General features: G+C 40.8%; 1 protein-coding gene across 1 annotated transcript in view; it reads left to right on the top strand.

The window, feature by feature from the left end:
- SLC5A12 (solute carrier family 5 member 12) overlaps positions 1 to 19,182 on the top strand; it is a 31,551-nt gene extending 12,369 nt beyond the window's left edge. The window contains exons 5-15 of the mRNA XM_030562611.1: positions 500 to 654; positions 2,258 to 2,398; positions 5,073 to 5,202; positions 5,634 to 5,722; positions 8,101 to 8,213; positions 10,922 to 10,989; positions 11,573 to 11,659; positions 13,170 to 13,345; positions 14,506 to 14,609; positions 16,122 to 16,249; positions 18,914 to 19,182. Coding sequence (XP_030418471.1) covers positions 500 to 654; positions 2,258 to 2,398; positions 5,073 to 5,202; positions 5,634 to 5,722; positions 8,101 to 8,213; positions 10,922 to 10,989; positions 11,573 to 11,659; positions 13,170 to 13,345; positions 14,506 to 14,609; positions 16,122 to 16,249; positions 18,914 to 19,078 — 1,356 coding nt within the window. The 3' untranslated portion in view covers positions 19,079 to 19,182. The remainder of the gene's footprint in view (positions 1 to 499; positions 655 to 2,257; positions 2,399 to 5,072; positions 5,203 to 5,633; positions 5,723 to 8,100; positions 8,214 to 10,921; positions 10,990 to 11,572; positions 11,660 to 13,169; positions 13,346 to 14,505; positions 14,610 to 16,121; positions 16,250 to 18,913) is intronic.
- Positions 19,183 to 22,060: the final 2,878 nt, after the last annotated feature.

Below are 22,060 nucleotides of genomic sequence, written 5' to 3'. Positions count from 1 at the left end.
CAGTTCCCAATCTGTAAAATAACATAGGGTGACCAGATGTCCAGATTTTATAGGGCCAGTCCCTATTTTTGGGTCTTTTTCTTATATAGATTCCTATTACCCCCCCTCCCCATCCCGATTTTTCATACTTGTTGTCTGATCAACCTAAAATAATACATCCTTTGTCCGAGAAGTAGAACGTAAACCCTTTAGGGCAGGAACTGTTTCTGACTATGTGCACCTACACGGGGTGGATTTACACCTTATGTGCCACTAGGCATAGCTTCTTCAGCCCCTCTCCCCTACAGCTGACCTTCATGTTGCACACAGTTTTAGAGAGGTAAGGCATCCCTAGAACACCGGTGCCCCAAGGCATATTCCTAGTGTGCCTAATTGGAAATCCATCCCTGCATGTACAGCACCTAACATAAAGCCCTGAGCTGACTTGGGGACTCTAAGTTCTACTGTGATGCAAATAACTACAAGAAGAATGCAAATATACAGCTTCTCATTGTTTTAGGGAGGATTAAAAGCTGTTGTCTGGACAGATGCATTTCAGCTGGTTGTCATGGTGGTTGGTTTCTTAACGGTTCTGATTCAAGGAACTATTCAGAATGGAGGACCTAACAGCATCTGGGAGAATGCCAGCAATGGATCGCGCCTAGCGGTATTTGAGTAAGCACAACATAAACTGTGCCTGTAATTCTCATTATGTTTTTTCCACATTTTGGATAAAAAACCCTACTGGCATTAAGCTACATTTACACATTAATAATAATAATATTAAGAATTAATTTCTGTGATGATGAGTGGTTCTTATTCCTCAATAAAAGTATTGCAGATTGACTATGCTTTAGGAGGTAGCTTGCTTTAAGTCAGTGGTTCTCAACCTTTCCCGACTACTCTACCCCCCCTTCAAGCATCTGAAACCCGAACCCCGCTGCCTGAGGCTGAAGCATCTAATAGCTTTGCAGGGCCCTGGGCAATTGCTCTGCTTGCTGGCCCTGCCCTTATGACCTCCCTAAACCCATCCAGTGACCCCCAATGGGGTCATGACCCCCAAGTTGAGAAACACTGATCTAGATGAGTTGATGTATCCCCTGGAAGACCACTGCATATCCCCAGGGGGCATGCATGCCCCTGGTTGAGAACTTCTGCAGTAAAGTATTTTAGCTTTATTCAAGTCATCCAGCTCTTGGGATGTTCTATCAATTCCATAAAGAACACTCATTCCTTTCTTTCCTAATGTGTTTGGGTAAAATCCTGGCCGCACTGAAATCAATGGGAGTTTTGCCAGCGACTTCAGAAGGGCCAGAATTTCAACTCTTATGTTTATCTCCCCAGGGACCTTTTTCCAGAATATTCCCCATCCCCTTTTCACACATCCTAACATTCCCCATCTTTAAAAATACCACAGTATTTGAAATACACTTGCCACTGTAGCTAATACTGCTACCACAATACTGGTGTCTGCTGTGGTGAATTGGCCTCCCAATGGCAGCTGTTTATGTCAGCAAGTGAAGAGTTACTTATCACAGCAGGACACTGGTAGAAACTAGCAGCAGCTACAATGGTGCTTTTATAAAAAATCTAAGTAGTATTTTATCAACAGCAGTTATTAGATTCAAAATTAACAGAGCTCTAAAGGGAAGGAAGTTGTACAAATAAAAATAAGATTAACTTTAGTTACATTTATTAAGATAAAATTACAAGGGCGATGAACTTTAAGGCATAAGCTAATTACTAGTTTAACTCTGGAAGACTTTTATCTTCCTGGGCTAATATGTGGTGATAGTGACCATAGTAATTAGGTGGAGTACAGGGCTTCTGTGTCTGAATTATAGTATGTGGCATTGTCCCCTACTGGGAACAGGATACCAAACGAGATGGACCTCTGGGGATGGGAGGGGAGGAACAACCACTTACTTGTGTGGTTATCATCATTAATGACTGGTGCAAGGCCAGTAAATATAAGGCTAACTTTCTCACACTGAGATATGTCTCAGTATAGATGAGGTAAAACACAGTGATTAGATATTCTCTTTAACAGTGTAAACACACACAAGTTTTGCTGTTTAATGATGAATTTGGGCTGAGCATTAGCTACCCAGTACACGTCTGATTTAGAGAAGAGTCCTAACTACAGATTCAGATATTTTGGTATTCCTCAAAGCTCAGGGGTTTGGGAAGTAGACCTTTGGTTCAGGCATATCTCTATTGTGCCTGAATGTTGGGTTTAAGCAAGTGGAGCTGAATTACTTTCCTCTCTGTCTTGTAGCTTTGATGTAGATCCTTTAAGGCGACACACATTTTGGACAATTACAATTGGGGGAACCTTTACGTGGTTAGGAATCTATGGAGTTAATCAGTCCACAATACAGAGATGTATTTCCTGCAAATCAGAAAAGCAAGCTAAACTGTAAGTTGTCTAGTGTCAAGAACGAACATAAACTATTCTCATAATCAGACTATGCTTTATTTCTAAATCTTCTTCTATGGGACTATACTATTGTTTTTTCAAATATACACAGGGAGCCTGATATGGGCAACTTAACAGAGATTTAAACATCTAAGGGTGAGATTCTGAAACCTTTATTCATATAGAGTTGTACTGAGTAGTCCTGATGCTCTCTGGGACTATTCATGGAGTAAGAAACTATTTATACTTTGGAGTAATAGTTTGAAAACCTGCACCTAAGTGAATCTTCAGAAGTGGGGTTTGTATATCGTATTGAGTTCACATTGGTGTAATGAAATAACTATTACAAGTTCAGCCATTAGGTGGCAGTGTGTGTAAAATGCTTTATTTAAACAAACCTCAGCCATACCTGGCAGAGCATCAAGGGATGTAATGATGAATACATCTGGTGCGTATCTTGCTCAAAAGGAAGCTCTGTGACCACTCCATATCTGGTACAGAAGAACATGGCAATTGGTATCTACAGTATTCTTGAAAAAAAAAAGGAAAATCTTTTTAATGTATCAAGATCTCTAACTGTCTCATTAAAAACAGAACTAGTATGTACATAACAAGACATACAACATATCAAAAGATTCCAATATCTTCATGAAATTGCTTTACTCCCAAGTTCCTAGAGCAGGTTAAATAATGCAAAACAGGTTTCTCTCAAATGTTTGACTTTGTAAATGAATTAACTTTGATCATACTCATTTTGATGTTCACTTTCTGAGGTTTCCTGACAAAAATTTGCAGGAAGTGAATTTCAAAATCACACCCATGATCATTCATTCAAGCTAAATGTTAAATTCATATGAACAGGTATTTGCACAAGAGTGCCTATACACTTTTTCAGTAAGGAAAAGAACAAATATCATGTGACCTCACTTGACCTGTCACAACTGATCACAACACAGTTCAGATCTCTCAAATGTCAAATATTTATCAACCCCATCTAGATAATAAGGACTTTAAACAGATATTATTCTTCAAATAATTCTGAACAACAAAGAGATTTAAAGAAACCACAATCTACCTCTAGAAGTTCCACAATCAGAAAGAACCTAAATTCATTACATAAATTATTTCTTGCAAATTACTCCCACAGATTTACATGTGACAATCCCTCCCTGATTAAACCAAAATGCCTATCTTCAAAGATCTGCTTTATGGATTTTTCTCCAGCAGTGGAAGGAGAGAAGTTTGTTTGGCAGCAGGCTGCAGATTCTCCTTCCATGACAGGAATTCCATTTGAAGGATGTTCCATAGTCCTCTCTGGACAACTAGCTTCAGGGAAAATTAAATGAAGCAGCAGCAACAGAGTCTCTTATATTCTAGATTTACATGTAGCAACAGCAGAGCTCAGCAGAGGGACTTTCAGACCAACTACCATTCATAATAAAATGGGGAGAGAAGGGAAACTTATTCAAAACTCTCTCAGGCCATAAAAAGATTTAGGTTTTGTTTCAGCAACAGCCACAGATTCAAATTGGTTTTTATTTTGTCCAAAATTAGTTCACTCATCCCTACCTATGACACACATGGTAATACAATCAAGACAGCATATTTTTGTAGAGACCTAAAATCCCATCTGTTTTAGAAAAGAGATGGGGGGGATCTTTCCTTTACAGTAACTTAGTGCTATTCAATGCAAATCCACCTGGGGGCAGAAAACCTATGACAGCACAGGGTGGGGATCCAGGGCTGTACACAATACCATGTCGTTATTCACTGTCACTTCCATATACATTTTATGTGTCCTTAATACACATGATCTCAAAATGCTCCTTCAAGGGCTGGGAAGAAAATAAAGTTTTAAGATACAATTAAAAGAAAAAAAATGTAACAGTGTCTCTGTGGGAGGTGGAGAGAGAGTTCAGAGGCATGGGGCTGGGCAACTGAAAGTGTGACCCCTGACTGTGAAGCGTCTTGGGAGACTGAGACCGGAGGAGGGAAGGATATATGGCTAAGAAGTCAGAGATGCCTTTTGTATCAGGGTCCATAGAGAGTTTTGAAATTCTGGAGTGTAATTTTGAATTGAATTTGGCCATGTCTAGGAAGTCAGTGAAGGGCAATGTCAAAATGTAATATAGATTATGTAAGACCTCACAGAAATACAACATTTCTAAACTATAGACAGAAAACCCCAAGAGTGGAATGCTGTCATCCATGTGTACCTCAAATAATCACTGAAAGGGAATACAGATTAATTTAATTTATGTGGTGAAATTATACATGGGCCAAATTCAGTACAAAATAATATCCCGGCTGACTTCAGCGCAGAACTGCAACAACTTTTGAGAAATTAAATCCGTTTTTAAAGGCTTATATGTGAGAATTGCCCTGGAGAGATTCTAGCTTATGACATTATCAGAATTGTGGTTCATTGTAAATCTGCTTCTTGACACTGCACCAGAAACAATTCACTCCTTTACATTTGTCCTATATATAGTGAATACCTCAGTTTTTCAAAATATTGGTGCTTCCCCAAAATGTCAACATTCACACAATCCAAGAAATGAAGAGATAGTATCATTTATTTTCAGTGAGAAGAACTTGTGTAGCCAGTGATGAACTTGCCATATTTGTGTTGAATTAGACATAAACAGGTCTCTCTCTCTCTCTTTATTTTCAGTGCACTGTACCTTAATTTAGTGGGACTCTGGGTAATTCTAGTGTGTGCAGTCTTTTCAGGCTTGGTGATGTACATCCATTTTAAGAACTGCGATCCTTGGACTGCTGGTTTCATTTCAGCACCTGATCAGGTATAGAATCAGATTAATGGTGTAAATGGAAAGATATCCGATAGACCCTGATTCAAGAAGGCACTTAAGCATGTGCAAAGTCAATGGGACTGTTCATATGCCTACATCTAGGCAGTGCCTTGCTGAATCGAGCTTTACAATATGACAATGCTGTTAATTTTTCCTGTGTCACGTATCAATTTTAGGTTTTCAATTTATGTCATAGTCAAATATTACCTTACTTTTGTATTGGTTAAGTATAGCTTAAAGGTTTCTCTCTTTTTTTGATGTGTGTGGTTTATCAGTTAGAATTGAGGTGTCTAAATGATGATTTCTGTTCAACTCCTCTTCTTTGTATTGCAATGTGATCAGAAGCAGCTACTGCATCTGCAGAGTCCAGAAAATGTCCTACTTAACATCATCTCTTGTTCCGTGTGTTTATTTTCTCCTAGCTGATGCCTTATTTCGTTATGGATATATTTTCAACAATGCCAGGACTCCCCGGACTCTTTGTTGCATGCGCATTCAGCGGAACCCTCAGGTCTGTGTCTGAAATTGTGTTTTGTCTAGTATGTGCCATTGCATATCCTACCTTGACTACGTTGTCAAAACCAACAGTCCATCAAAGAACTAAACCCTGATCAAAATGCTAAACATGAAAATGCAGCAGAATTTCTCTTTCCCTTGTCCCAGCTAGGAAATGCTGCTGTGGTTTGTCATTCTATATTAGACTCCTGCTAGAGCCTGAGTTTGCTTTGGCAGTTACATTTTCCTATCCCCTTCAAATGCGTTCAAAAATCACATTAACAACACAAACAAGGGAATGAAAAGATGGGCAAAATATCAATTTCCTCTTTAAACGAAGCTCAGCCTGCAGAGCTAATGCAGCCGTGAAGATTTAAATCCCTTTTATTTGACTTGACTGGTATAACTGTACAATTAGGCAACTAAATGGAGGCCACAAGGGTGAGCCTGGCTCAACATAAAACAATGATGGAAATAATATAAATACATGGTCAAAGTAGAAAAATATCTGTCTGGCGAAATCATTCTCCCTCAGGCTGTGCTGGGTAGTGGATAATAATAATTGGCTTTTAGGCAGTAGCAACTACAACATCAGTGTTCAAAGGAAAGTTAGAAAGAGGGGGAAGGTTGACGTTGAGACTGGCAGCAGGCAGAGTTGCCACAAACTCTAGCTCATAAAAGCCATCTCAGAATTATCACATTCATGCTTCTGTTCCATGCACAGTCATGTCAGGATCACAACTGTCTTGATTCATATAAAACCAATTCTATTCCATATCTCTGAATAGGTGAGCCAATAGAGTTGATATTTCTCCGATGTACAGTAAGTATACTCAGTTAATTGTAATCCCTTAAGAAAGGGATGTGAATTATTCTGCTTGCAGGCATAAGTTACACGCAAGTAACCTCACTGGGACAGATTCTGATCAGTTTCAGTGTGAATCCAGAGCAACTCCACTGAAGTCAGTGGATTTACATCAGTATAACAAGGGTGACCAGATGAGATGAAGAAAATATCAGGACACATGGGGGACAGGGGGCATCCACCAGTGGAACAAAAAGAAAAAGGCGAGAGCTGCTAGTGGAGCAAAAAAAACCCCCAAAACAAAAAAAAAAACCAGTGCTGCCAGCGGGGCGAAATATCGGGACAAATTGTGTCTCGAACAAAGATCGGTCGGGACGCGGGACAACCATGAGGTCCTTGCCCATTACAAGCTCAAATTCATACACAGCTTGAAGAAAAAAATCCATTGCTAAAAGTAACTCTCAAAACACATTTTCTATGTCCACCATGTATTTCAGTTATTTTAGTCATTAGTTTGTGAAAATTGACCTCAGTAGGGTAGCATGGGTCTAACTGAGTGCGGAACCACTCGGCACATTACTGGTGCTATACAATACAACAATGAAATGAATGATTTGTGGAGGGAGATGTAACTGAATAGGATTTAATTTGTATTATTAGTTTAGTAACTATTTTGTGCAGGCTAACACCAATGGTTTTCCCCGGTATAACTGATGAAAGAATAAAGAACCAAACATACTGTTGCTGCTATACCTATAACAACAATTTCCCTTGGATTACTAAGTAAAGTCCTACTCAGCATTAACAAGGCTGTCAAAATTATGACCTGAGTAATTACTGTTCTTATTTGGCACAGAGTATGTAAAAGGGGGAGCTATATAGTTGCGGGCAATATGGTCTGAGAATAGATGGATGTATTAGATAGCATGAAATGAAACACTCTTTGGAGAATTTTGCCAAATTGGACTTAATTCATTTACCCCTCTGATACTTAATTTGTTATGATGTTTTGCAGAAAAATATGGTATCCACACTATTTATGTCATGCCCTTTGAATTCTAACATAGCAATGTTGTTCTTTGACTATTTTGAGAACATGGAAAAGGTCTGTGCAGTTTGGGCAAGTGGAGGATTTGATGTTGTGTGTATTAAGTAGGTGCTTCTATCTTGTTCTGAACGAGCACCCAAAGTGACATAAGTGAAAGTCCCCTCATGATTGCAGCAGGAATGGGAATGGTTCCAATGTCATCATCCCTCATTGGTCCAGTCTGAGAAAGAGAGCTTCTTCTCATGATTTTGCTAGTCTCAATAAGTCCCAGTTGTGGGGCTTAAACTCTGTAATCATTTAATCAATTATATCAAGCGATACCCACAGAATGACAGCTTAATGACTATTAATATATAAAACAAAGAAATAATTGCCAATCAGCCAGTCTTTTCAAGAAATGTTCAAGATAGATCATAAACAATATCATTCAGCTGTTAATATTTTGGCAAGCACATTTTATATCAGCATAATGTTATTTGGGGGTGTTATTTCTGTTAATATGATCATAATTTTACATTATTATAAAATTTTGTTTTTACAGCACTGTGGCTGCAAGCATAAATGCTCTAGCAACAGTAACATTTGAGGATTTTGTCAAGTACCGTTTTCCAAATCTCTCTGAAAAAATGAGCACCTGGGTCAGCAAAGGCTTATGTAGGTACAGTAGATGGATCTTCTACTTAGGTGTATTTATCATAATGCCAAAAATATTTTCTTAACCCCTCTTTTCTAGACAAGACCCCTTTGTCTCTCTATACATCAACAAAAAATAGCAGTTTTTGAATGCTCACGGTATTTATGCAATGAGATCCTGATATCATGAACTTATAATAAGGTATTACTAAATATGGAGTAACCAAGACTGTGACTTAATAAATAGGTGTATATGACTTCTGCAGCGTCCTTGTTTTCTTTCTGAAGTAAAATGCAGAGCTCAGTCTTGCATCGAGTTTTTGAATAACCTAATAATGCTGAATTCCTTGCTAACCTATCCAGGGCCAGCGCTCCCGTTTAGGCGACCTAGGCAATCACGTAGGGCGCCAGGATTATTGGGGGGCAGCATTTTGCCAGGGGGCAGCAGGCAGCTCCAGTGGACCTGCCACAGGTGTGCCTGCGGAGGGTCCGCTGGTCTCTCGGCTCCGGTGGACCTCCCACAGGCACACCTGTGGCAGGTCCACCGGAGCCACGGGACCAGCGCACGGGATGGCGAAATGGCCATGCACCTAGGGCGTCAAAAACACTGGCGCCAGTCCTGAACCTATCTGCTCACAGTGCTTCAAGAGTCTGGAGAAGAGAAGACAGAGGGAACATGATAACAGTTTTCAAGTACATAAAAGTTTGTTACAAGGAGGAGGGAGAAGAATTGTTCTTCTTAACCTCTGAGGATAGGAGAAGAAACAATGGGCTTAAATTGAAGCAAAGGAGGTTTGGGTTGGACATTAGAAAAAAATCCTAACTGTCAGAGTGGTTAAGCATTGGAATAAATTGCCTAGGGAGGTTGTGGAATCTCTGTCATTGGGGATTTTTAAGAGCAGGTTAGACAAACACCTGTCAAGAATGGTCTACATCAGTGCTTCTCAAAGTCAGGCCACCACTTGTTCAGGGAAAGCCCTTGGCGATTTACCTGCCGCGTCCGCAGGTTTGGCCGATTGCGGCTCCCACTGGCTGCGGTTCGCCGCTCCAGGCCAATGGGAGCTGCTGGAAGCAACACAGGCTGAGGGATGTGCTGGCCGCTCTTCCTGCAGTCCCCATTGGCCTGGAGTGGTGAACTGCAGCCAGTGGGAGCCGTGATTGGCCGAACCTGCGGATGCGGCAGATAAACAAAGCAGCCTGGACTGCCAGGGGCTTTCCCTGAACAAGTGGCAGACTGGTTTTGAGGAGCACTGATCTAGATAATACTTAGTCCTTCCATGAGTGCAGGGGACTGGACTACATGGCCTCTCGAGGTCCCTTCCAGTCCTATGATTCTCTGATTCTAAGATACTGCCTGTTGCCATGTCAGAGGTTTTCAGTGTTTTGCTTCATGTAGCATGATGATTCACATTATGAGAACAAAAGTGAATACTCTTGTGGAGTATTCAATATTGATGCTTATGGTACTACTCATGTGCTTGAATTTTAGCATTCATGTAACTGTTTACAGGATTGAGGCCAGAGGGGGTTGTTCTCTTAATGTGAATTTTCATCATGCTATATGAGTAAAGTTATACATGTGCTTAATTATTTGTAGGATGAAAGCCTGCATTTATGTATATGAACAAGCAACTGTGTCAAACTCCTTTAAAAAGTTTAATAAAGTTTTAATGTTGAAAACACTGGGTAAGCTCCAGGAAAACTCATTTGTGATACCCACAGAATGGCAGCTATAAATCATTTCTAGTCTGTCTTAGAGGGTCACTATGCAGTGTTATTGTAGCTGTGTTGGTCCCAGGATATTAGAAACATAAGATGGGTGACATAATATCTTTTATTTTATTTTCTGTTGGTGAAAGAGCCAAGCTTTCAAGCTTACACAGAGCTCTTCTTTAGGTCAGCGTTTGAGCTCTGTGTAGCTTGAAAGCTTGTCTCTTTCACCAACAGAATTTGGTCCAATAAAAGATATTACCTCATCCACCTTCTCTCTCTTAGAGGGTCAATGTCAGCTTGATATTTTTAAATATATATAAAGTTTCTGACAGTGCATCCTTTAAATAATGTGCTTAATTTTAAAAATATCTTTAGAATATTTATATAGATATTGCTGCTCTCCTACAGATTTTCATCAAGTTCACATATAGGGTAACACTACAAACACAATCAGACCCTTAATCTCTGTCCATTTGTCTGCCTGTGACCTCTTCAGTTTCAGCTTTGCTGCTGCTGTTACTTTAAACAACCTCTTGAAGAACCTGAGAAGAACATTCATGTGAGAGTCACACAGAGCAGTGCTTGAGAGCATTGCTATGCTAGTGCATGAGATAGGACAGTGGTCAGGATGAACTGAAACCAATTATACAGAAAGGCCTGTGAGATGCAAAAATTGAACAAATGAAAAACATTGGAGAAGACTATTGTTTCACTAACTTCCTTCCTTTTCACACAGAGTCGGGATTTCCAAATTAATGCTAACTATTTAATACTGCTTTGTTAAAGAGATATCAGGATCTGAAGTTGAATACCTCAATAAAATATGGTCCCCTTTAAACTTCAAAGCCCACAATGCAAATTCCTTCATTCTGCCTGATCTTTCAGCTGATCAGAAAGAACAATAAAGCCGATTAAAAAAAAAATCTTGGAGCTGCAGAGCAATTTGAGGAAATCCATACCACTAATCACTGATGCACTAGTAACTGCTGCTAATACTAATCATTAATCTCTTTCAGGTATAGTATTTGGAGTGCTGTGTACTTCCATGGCTGTGGCAGCATCACTTCTGGGAGGAGTTGTCCAGGTTTTTAAATATCCAGAGACTCACTGAGCTATACAACTAAAGAAAATTGATCTTGTACCGTTTGTTCTCTTTTCCATTAAATTATATTTTCTGTGAAAGATAAATTGTGCTGTACAACTAACAGACTATAAATTATAATATAATTATGCACTCCTGGCAGGATGAGCACTTTATAAATCCATTTAGTGAAGAAATCTGCTTGTTGGGCACAATCCTGCCCAACCAAAATAAATGCAAGCAAGTTTGAGTCTTTTCTGACATGCAGTTCCAGCTTAATATATGTATTGCTACTGCCACGTTAGTGTGAAATTAATTTCTGTGACCAGTAACAAAAATAACAAGGGCAATCATTGCAAAAACTTTATCATCGGAAAGGTAAAATACCAATCACAGTCTTTCTTCTTTAACAATATACTGACATTAGAATTTGATGCATTTGCCATTAAAATGTTCCAAAGCAGAAATCAGAGCTCTGCGTGCCTTGGAATGAGAACCTAAAAAGGCGTTATAAGAATGAGACTGTGGATATATCAAGTGACATTGATTAGCCCTGAAAAATTTCTCCTGTGCATTGTTTCAACAGGCTTCACTCAGCATTCACGGCATGTGTGGGGGGCCCATGCTAGGATTATTTACATTGGGAATTGTGTTTCCTTGTGCTAATTGGAAGGTAAGAGGAGCCCATCATTGTCTCAGTGAGTTTAAACTTGCTGGTCCTTCATTTATATGATCCTCCTTTTATTATTATTACTATAATAATTATTATTACTGTAGTACCTAGGAGCCCTAGTCAAGGATCAGGACACCATTGTGCAAGATACTGTACAAACACAGAACAAAATGACAGCCCCAGCCCCACCGATTCTGTGCCCCACTTAGAGGCCTCTTACTAGAGATTAGTCCAAACCTACCCCCCATTTATCAACGCTCCTCCATTTTGGATCTTGTTCAGAAAACTATTGACAAAATTTAGACTCTGCCCCGCCCCTACACTATGAAGGTTATGGGGCTTCAGGCTATGAAGTAGCCTTTGTATAGCTACTCTTGGTTCACAGGCTGTAATAACAGCTGCTGACTTATAGCACTTCCTATGTGGGGGTTCTAATGCTACTTCGGATTTGGGTACATGTGAATCCAGTGGCTCCTCCTCGGCTTAACCCACATCACCCTAATGAGAATAGGTTGGCATGGGGACTCCAGTGGCCTTGTGTGATCCATCTATGCTGGGTGGATTCTACCATTACAGAGTATTCAGTTCAGTCAATGGTACATCATTTATAGAACTGAGTTGCCATAGTCATAGATGTGGGATGACTGTGCATGTATGAAAGGGCCATATAACTTTAATCCGTCATGAAGAAAGTGTAACTATAACCTCTACAGTCAAATCTACTTAACTTAGATTTTGGCTGAATAAAACCCTGCTACATCAGCCACCATTACAAACTCCTCATTTGTCAATAATCACCACTCACTGAGAATAGTTCCCTACGTTTAGAATAGGCGATAACGCTGGTAGCTCAGATATCACTTTGTGGCAAATGTTGACTGTCTAATGGCAACCACCCTCTATTTGAATTAAATCGCCCAACAAAATAGAGCAGTAAACGGGCAAAAATAGTGTAATTCCCTCTAGCTATATTTATAATTCAGCTAACATCTGTTCAATACAGGCAGTGAAGAATAGACAGTATGCTGCAGGAAGGTATTTATGCCATAGTAAAATGTTCACTTTAAAAGTGTACTCACTCTGAAGGAGCTTCACATGGGAATATTAGTTTTTATAGGGAGCAAACATGGTCATTTTCGAGTAAATTTTCAGTAGTGGGTTTAAAAGCTAGTTTTATCCATTCAGTGTGCAGCATGCAGGAAAACAGGCTTTTCATTTGAATTCTTCCCATCTGTTTCATTGTCACAGCTGATAATAGAGAAGGTCAGCATTTTTCAGATTTCAAACTTATGACAACATTTCAAGTTTCAATTAAAAAGTAGGAGAATTTTTTTTTTTACTAACAATGCCCCAGCTCTATTTTTGACCCACTCTACTAGATAAGGCCTGATTCTGCACCCTTGATGCGAATGGGAGTTTTCGAGTGCAGGACCAAGCCATTATCACCTGATTTCATGTGTACAGTGATGTATTTCAGTTGTCTCTAATAATATATCTTGCTTTAATTAAGGGTGCCGTAGGAGGCCTATTGACTGGGATCACCTTAGCATTTTGGGTTGCTATTGGAGCTTTTGTTTACCCAGCACTACCTTCAAAGGCCCTCCCTCTACACTTATCAACAGCCAAATGCACTCTAGCTAATAACACAGAGATAACTACGTTGGCTCCTACTCTTCCTCCAATCAGGTATTCTCCATTGATTTTTGTGTGGTTTTGTCACAATGTGAGGTACTTACTGCATGGCATCAGGTCTGGGCTTCAGCTGTGCTGCCCAAACTGTGCTCCATGAAACTTCAGGGGTCCTAGGGCATGCTGATGATCTCCAAACAGCTCATTGGGCACATGATGCAAGTTCTCCTCCAGGTGCTCCATAACGACAAAAACAGCTGAAAATACACTAAATACAACCCTAATGTTACCTTTCTATGTAAACAATTAGGAACATGGGACAGATAGGGACCTCCTGGGTCAGGGAGTCAAGGTCCCTGCTGCTGCAGGCAACCCTGCAGATTGCTGCAGGGATGTTCGTGGATTATGAATTTGTAGGTGTCGGGGAGGGTGTCCATAAGATGCTCTATGATGTGGTCCACCTTGTGAAAAGTTTTTTAGTATCTTGAGTTACCATGTTGTACCTTGCTTGGGGTCCTTTTGAACGCCCAGTGGTGTCAATGTGAAAGCTATCCATTGCCTTCAGTGGAAGTTTTAAAGAGGAACACTTTCAAGATACACACAGCTCAATAGCTAGTGTTAATAAAAGGCCAAATCAGCTACTACTAAGAGACTAACTGAGCAGGCACAAGTTAATTCCATCTTAGCATGATTCCAGAAACATGTTAGGGTATATCTGTAATATAGAAGAGGTGTGAAGGGAAGTTATAAATAAAGTATAAGTGACTGGTTAAAATACTAAAAGGTCTGAAACTGTGGATCTAGCATTAATTAACTGCACCCAACAAAAGGCCTGGGCCTTAAATTATCTGCATTTATAAATTACTTGGAAAGGAGAAAGTGACAAGCATAAAGCCACTTGACCATACCAATTTTTGTGACACACAGAATTCTAGCAGTGACCATTAGCCAGAAGCAAACTATTTTTAAAAATGCTAGTACTATCTGGACCCAATGCAGCTCTATGCATACTTCACTAATGCAACCAACTGGACATGTGTTCTATTCTTGATGTTGTGTGTATGCAGTTATGTATGTATAGGGCTGTCTATTACTTCTGTTATTTTGAAATGATTTTTCATCTGAGACAATATAGTTTTATCCTTCATAGAAAGACATTTATAAGTCATTGGCAATTATTGCTAACTTATTCTTCCTCTCTTCTTGTGCTGCCACAGGCCTCAACTGGCAGATACTTGGTATTCCTTGTCCTACCTTTACTACAGCACTGTGGGCTGTTTAGGGTGCATTATTGCAGGCCTTCTGATAAGCTTTTTAACAGGTTGGTTACTTATTACATTTTTTTGCATTAAGATTTGACTAGACTCAATTGTTTTAGAATTCTGCAGATACATACAAGGGTGCAAACTTGAAACCCCAGGCACTTATTGGAAAGCAGTGGAGATAAAACTGGACCACTTGAGTCTAACTCGGGGTGGGCAAACTTTTTGGCCCGAGGGCCACATCTGGGTGGGGAAATTGCATGCAGGGCCATGAATGTAGAGGTGGGGCAGGGGGAAGGGGTGCAGGAGGGAGTGCAGTGTGTGGGAGCGGGTGTGGTGTGCGGGAAGGGGCTCAGGGCAGGGGCACAGGAGGGCTATTGCAGGGGGCTCAGGGCAGAGGATTAAGGTGCGGGGTGAAGGAGGTGTTCGGGGTGCAGGCTCTGGCCCGGCGATGCTTACCTTGAGCAGCTCCAGGGTGGTAGCAGTGCACACTGGGGCTAGGGTTGGCTCCCTGCTGGCCCTGTGCCACTCCCGGAAACGGCCGTCACCAGGTCCCTGCAGCCCCTGGGGAAGACAGGTCGGAGGGCTCTGTGCGCTGCCCTCGCCTTTGGGTACCTCCACCGAAGCTCCTATTGGCCTCGGTTCCCCATTCCTGGCTAATGGGAGCTGCGGAGGGCAGTGCCTGCAGACAAGGGCAGCGCACGAAGCCTTCTGCCCCGCCTCCCCCAGGGGCCGCAGGGATGTAGTGCTGGCCACTTCTGGGAGCGGCATGGGGCTGGCAATCCTGCGAACTGGATCCAAAGCCCTGATGGGCCGGATCCGAACAGCGGGCCGTAGTTTGCCCACCTCTGGTCCCACTGGTTTGTCGACTCCCATTCATTGATGTTTCCCAAGGAAATTCTGGGTACATTAACTATGAATTGATCTGGAGGGTTGAAAAACAGCTATAGCTGACAGACTTACTGCCCTAAAGGGAGTCTAAAACTGTTGTAACTATGGAACCTCTGCAGCTGGAGGAATTTAAAGCAGTACATAGCCTGCTCTAAGTGACACAGCAGAGCAGTTCAGCCTCCAGTGGCCCTAAGATCAGGGGACAGAAAAGTGGTTTAACTGCACCTTACCTCACCCTCTTAGCTGCTCTGACATGAACATGGCCCAGCTGAGCATTCAGCTCATTATCTTCCTGTTTTTGTTAGAGAGATCAAACTAGTTTTAATTTTAAAATGAAACAAACAAATAAGTCAAAATGAAGCAAACAGGCATATGCATTTAATCGCTTCCTAGATATTTACATAATTAATAAACAGAGATGCTCATCTGACACCCTCTCCCCAATGCAGCCTTAGATGAGATCAATACAAAACCCCTAAGTGGATATTTATCTCAGCTAGATGGATTAATTGCTTGAGACCATGATAGCTGAGATTCATCTGGGCAAAGATGACACTTGAGCCCCCACGCGGACCGTGGATTAACTTACCTGTCTTAGCTTCATCTGTTGTCTTGTGTCTCCTTTCTCTGCTTAGATGTCCATGGAGCATACCATTAACAGATATTTGTATTCTTTCCAGGCCCTGATCAAGGAAAAGCTGTGAAACCAGTGTTAATACGTCCCGTCTGCAACTTGTTTTGTTTTTGGTCTAAAAAATACAAAACATTATGCTGGTGTGGCGTGCAGCATGACAGCACAACAATTCCTGTGAGTCTATTTCATAACAGAACAGCACACTACAATATTAGGCTGTGCCTGCTGTGCAAAGTATTTGATAAACAGATCAGATTTAGACTTCAGATTCAAAATTCCTGTTACATACAGCAGAAAAGGCTGCATACAGTTAAGTGGAAATGAGACCAGAATTGAAAAAAATCAGCCTTATTCTGCTCATTATTTAGCCCCTAATCATGTTACAATATGTCACTATTTACCAGGTGCAGAAGGATCACAGAATCTAGAGGAAGAAGCCCTGTTTGTTATGTGACATCAATGCTCCTTGTAATGCATGGTATAATCCCCTTACACATCAACAGGGAGCATATCAGATATTACATCATTATTATATTTAATCTTAGCCAAGAGGCCAAGAAGGGAGATCAAGCAAGGCAATATTTAATATTTTAAAGAAACAAAAATACAGAAGAAATGGACAGGTACCAATTTTCCTATGATGTCTTAAAAACATATCTAAAGATTAGAATTAGGGTAATATTTTCAAAGTATTTAAGTGATTTAAGAGCTTAAATTCAATTTTCAAATGCAACTCAGGCATGTAGGAGCTCAAGTCCCATTGATTTTCATTGAAACATAGGCACTTAAGGCCAGATTTTGAAAGGCATTTAGGTGCCTAAATGTGCATACAGATCTCTAGTGGAATTTTCAAAAGCACCTGTGTGTCTGAAGCCAGATTTTTAGAAATATTAGATACCTAACTCCCTTTGATTTCAATGGAAATTAGGCACATTTTGAAAATCCCACTAGGTGCCTCTCTGTATCTTTAGGTGCCTAAATTCCTTTGAAAATCTAATCTTAATTGCCTAAAACAAATTGCCTTTTGAAAATGAGCACTTCTGAAAATTTTATTCTTATTCCTTTTGCCCAGTGGAATGCGCATGTATTTCAGAAATGAAAGTACTGTAGGTTTGTGAAGAACATGTGCTGGGAAGCTGCAAGAGTTCTTATGTGGTTTTGAATTCTGCGGATGCAATCAGAACTGAATTGGGGTTCAGGATCTGGGAAATGAGAATTAGGCACCATGGACTCTCTTTAAGATGATGTATAACTTTTTTGCTCATATTACATTTTTGCAAACATATCAAGAATTACAGCAGAAACATGACAATTAGGATAAGCGCAAAAGAAATGATCTGTCCTCTTATAGCACAAGAAAACCTGATCACCTAGTTTCTATGATCTGCTCATTTGTGTCAGTCTTATGTGGAAGTTGAGAGAGCATCATTCTAAGGACACAATACTTCTCCCATTGAAGTTAACATCACTTTTGCCACTGAGTTCAGTGGGGTCAGGTTCAAGCTTTAGATACTTATTTAGATACTAAATATTAACAAGCCGAGGACACAATGGCAGAAAAGATGTAAAGTCAATTCCTTGCTTTTGTCTCTGTTCTGAAAAATGACTGTAAAAGCCACATGGTCTATTGGATTCTGTCATATATGTGTTTGAAAAGGTCCATATTATGCCTGGCCTATACAGAGCTTTGCTGAGCTATGAGGAAGAATAAGGCTCCCACACACTCCTAAAATCTTGGGTCAGAATGCAGGTTAGGTGGTGGCAATGGGGACTAAAGACTGCACAGCTGTTACTCCTTCCTCTTCTCAGAGCAGGTGGGTAGGAAGGAGGAAAGAGAGGTGGAACCTTGGTTCCACCCTCCTAATGGACTGGCCAGTGAAGCTGAGCCTCCAGGAGAAGGAGAGTAGAGGCGATGCCCAGTAAATATCTGTGACAGATTATTCACCCCTTCCCCCAGGTACCAGTGGGAAGGATTTGAGATGATCTCAGTCATGATTCCAGCCTGATGCTCCTCCTAGCATAGTGAGGCCCTGTACTTTGGGAGGCACAGTGGCCTAGTGGACAGAGCACTGATCTGGGGCTCAGGAGACCTGGTTCTGCCATTGGCCTGCTGGGTGACCTTGGACAAGTGACTTCCCCAGTCAGTGCCTCAATTTACCCATAAGGATAATGAATATATAAGCAATTATTACTACTACTTAGGGCACTGAGCAAACCCTATATAAATATTTTTTCCCCTAACTGCCAGCACAACCTGAGCTCTGAGAGATGAGATGGCTCTTCCTTCTTTTGCATCACTAAGTGTCCTAAAGACTCTTTAGGACACTCTCTTGGCCCATGTATATCACACCCATGGATTATTTTCAGATTATGCCTCAGTATCCCTTTCTCTTCAGTGGGTTTGCACAGGTGCAACTCTTTGGCCCTGTAACACGCAAAAAAGGAATATCTTCTGGGGTTTTCAGAGGAGCCTCAGGAAGTTTTGGGTGCCTGAATTTTATTGAAATCCAGTGAGATCTGGGCATCTAACTCCCATAAACTCATTTGAAAATCCCAGCCAGAATCTAGCTCATTCCCTTGTAGCTGTGTTTGCTGAGAAGGGTTAAAAGGAGGGAAAAGATTCAAAGCCTTTTTTGTGTCACTCTGAACACACTCAAGGAACAGCTCTGGAATGGATAAGAGTCACCTTACAGAGTAGAATCATACTTTAAACTCTTCCTACAGGGATGAGATACATAAATCCAACTATGATTTACTAGGGTTGGTTTTATTAATGTTTGAAATATGGAAAATCACACTTATTCTTCAAACTACTGTATTTTTATTCCTATTTCTCAGGAGGACTCTGAAAACAATATGTGTAAATATGGTGCAAAGAAGGCAGGGACAGATGAGCCCCTCCAGAATGGATTCAACAAAGAAACCCAGACTCATTTACCTGGTTATAATCATCACGAAAAATCCTACACCAATACAAGCATAGAGACAGAATCCTACTTCTAGTGGCTGTGGGGGGAAAAACCTAAAATCTCATGGAAATGAAACTGCATTGCTCCAGCTTTAGAAAACAAGGACTGTACCTAGCCTGTCAGTTGTATTTTACTAAGTCCTGGATGACCAGAGCAGCATATGGTTGTAACTGAAAAGAGAGAGGTAAAAGCCAGATTCAGTTTTAGTTATGAAATACATATTCAAACCAGGGAATCCATTCTTTAAAGACACTGTGATGCTGGGAATGCTGGTGTATCAGGAAAGACGAAAAAACTGAAGCTTATTATGAAAATTTCTATTACATATTTAGCAAAAGATATGCATTAATGTTGGTGCTGTGGCCAAATTCCAATCTGAGCAAGTATAGTCCATCTATCAACAATTTATTTTGGAAAATCCAACCATCCAGAGGCATTCCTTCCTTCTTGTCCCGAACTAGGATGTAGTGCTGCTGTTCACCTCACTTATGGATGAGGTAATTTCTGTATTTGTATCTGCTATTTCCCCTCCTTGTGCAGTTAGACCCATAACATCTTTCCTGGTTGGAAAATCCCTTCCACATTCAAATCTCCCCTGTAGATCTGCTTCTACCAGAACACATACTGGCCTTGAGCTGGCCAACAACCTGGGACGTTTGATTGTAGAACAAACCATTTAAAAATGAACTTTTATTAAAAAATGTATGTTATTAAGCCATAGCCAATCACAACCATTTTACTTGTAGATCAGGCTTCTTTCCCATACTCTCTCTCTGGTCATTTTCACTTTGTAAGGATCTCTGAAGCGGATTGGCCTGTGAAGTTGGTGGTGAGCAAGGCTGAGGAAAATATGATGAACATTTCTGCCCTCAGATATATGCCTTTTCTGAACTCTAATGACAGCAGTATTCATCAGAATGCATTGACATATGTAACAATAAAACATTGGATATTTGGCACAGAGGCCACTGCTCCTTTCCTGAATGAGCCATCATTCTCCCCTCCCTGCTCCCCACTTCTCTGCAAGCTGGCTCCATGCTGTCTAATAGCACATTGGTCCAGTTGGAAGGATAAGTTCTGAGGATTTAGTCCAGTTTGTCATAGAATGGACATGTTTTCCTAGTCTGACCCAGACCTTATTATTGTCCTTGGCCTTGTTATAATGACCTTAAGTCCCTGGATTTTTTTTCTCAGTTCTGCTTGATGTTCTGCACATCTCAGCTAGTCGCTCAGACACCCAGCCATACACATCCATCTATTCTCAATGCCTGAGTTCAACGGTGCCTGACTTGCCTCACCTAGCTAGGTGGCCACCAGTACCCACATATCAGTTTCAGATCAGCTGTCAGCACAGTCATAAGAGCTGCGAAGACATGCTATCCAAAGAAATTGATTTTTGGGAAAATAGCACACAGTGTGCTCAGTGGTATGTGCATGGATAAGTAGTTTCCAGAAACCATGACCACTGTGCAGTGCAGTGCAGTTCAGAAAATGGACCAGACAGACCACCTAATCAGTGGCCTGTGCACCATGGGCTGTTAGTGGTGGAATTATTTGCACCATAGGGACTATTATTCCAGTGTTACCCATCCATATTGACACTGCATTATTGGAATTTGACACAGCAGAGAGCCACGACGTGGTTTGAATCCAATCTAATCCAAATGGCACTATGAACATGGGTGCATTGTTGGGAGCTACCCTATATGTGGACATGAGGTGTATTGCAGATGTGTCAGGGAACCAAGAGGCAGTTAGTATGGCACATTTCAGCAGTATTGATATGGCCTTCATTAGGAAAAATAAACGTTTACTAGTTCTCCCAATGAATGAGTCCATTTGCTTGACTAGGGATCAGTTTGGCTAAGGACTGACACTCTGTTGGGACTGACATTCTGAGTCATGGGTAAATTCACTTCATTATTTCTTTTGTGGGCCTCTTAGTGGCTCAACTCTGCTTGCTGCTGCCAGACTTCTCTCCTTCCTGCATACAGGTCCCTTTCTGCCTTACCCCTACACCTGACACACTTTCTACTTCTATGGAACATCCTTCCTCAGGTGGTTAGCAAGGCAACGACTGTATGTGGAAGTTTTATTAAAATAGCTGACAAATTTATGACACATAGGAGTGTAAACTAAGCCACTAATAACTGTCATGCTTCAGGGTGTAAACTAATTCCTTATAGGGTGAGGAATGAAATCACTCTCAACACCTCACCATAAATAGTACTCTACAGCCTGATGGTGCATTATATATTATTTCAGCCACTGGCAGAAGCAGGATATTAGACTAGAGGGCCAGTGGTTGCATTTCGTATAGCACCTCGTGCCACATGGTCAACTGTTGTATAGCGAAGGCTGCACTGTGAGGCAACAAGAGCCAATTTTATAATTTCTCAAGATTTTCAGAAATTTTACTCATTGCAATTTCCTACTACGTTAAGAGTCTTCTCAAATTCTGTATATTGATGGAGTATACAGCGCCCCACCCCAAATTTGTCAACCTTAATATCTTCCTAAACTGATTGTCATAAACAACATAGATGCTTCTTGTTGGTACAGTAACTCCTCGCTTAAAGGTGTAGTTATTTTCCTGAAAAATGCTACTTTAAGCGAAATGATGTTAAGCGAATCCAATTTTCCCATAGGAATTAATGTAAATAGGGGGGTTAGGTTCTAGGGAATTTTTTTTTGCCAGACAAAAGACATATATATATATACACACACACACACACAGAGGATAAGTTTTAAACAAACAATTTAATACTGATACACAGCAATGATGATTGTGAAGCTTGGTTGAGGTGGTGACGTCAGAGAGTGGGATATTTCCCAGGGAATGCCTTACTGCTAAATGATGAACTAGCACTCGGCTGAGCCCTCAAGGGTTAACACATTGTTGTTAATGTAGCTTCACACTCTACAAGACAGGAGGGGAGGGGAGACAGCATGGCACAGAGAGATAGAGAAGGGATACACTCCTCTACCTGGCATAGAGTCCAATTCCAGAGCACTT

Source organism: Gopherus evgoodei, chromosome 4 (genome assembly GCF_007399415.2).
Source record: "Gopherus evgoodei ecotype Sinaloan lineage chromosome 4, rGopEvg1_v1.p, whole genome shotgun sequence".
In the NCBI taxonomy this organism is placed as follows: Eukaryota; Metazoa; Chordata; order Testudines; family Testudinidae; genus Gopherus; species Gopherus evgoodei.
This window is presented reverse-complemented; position numbering and strand designations above follow the sequence as displayed.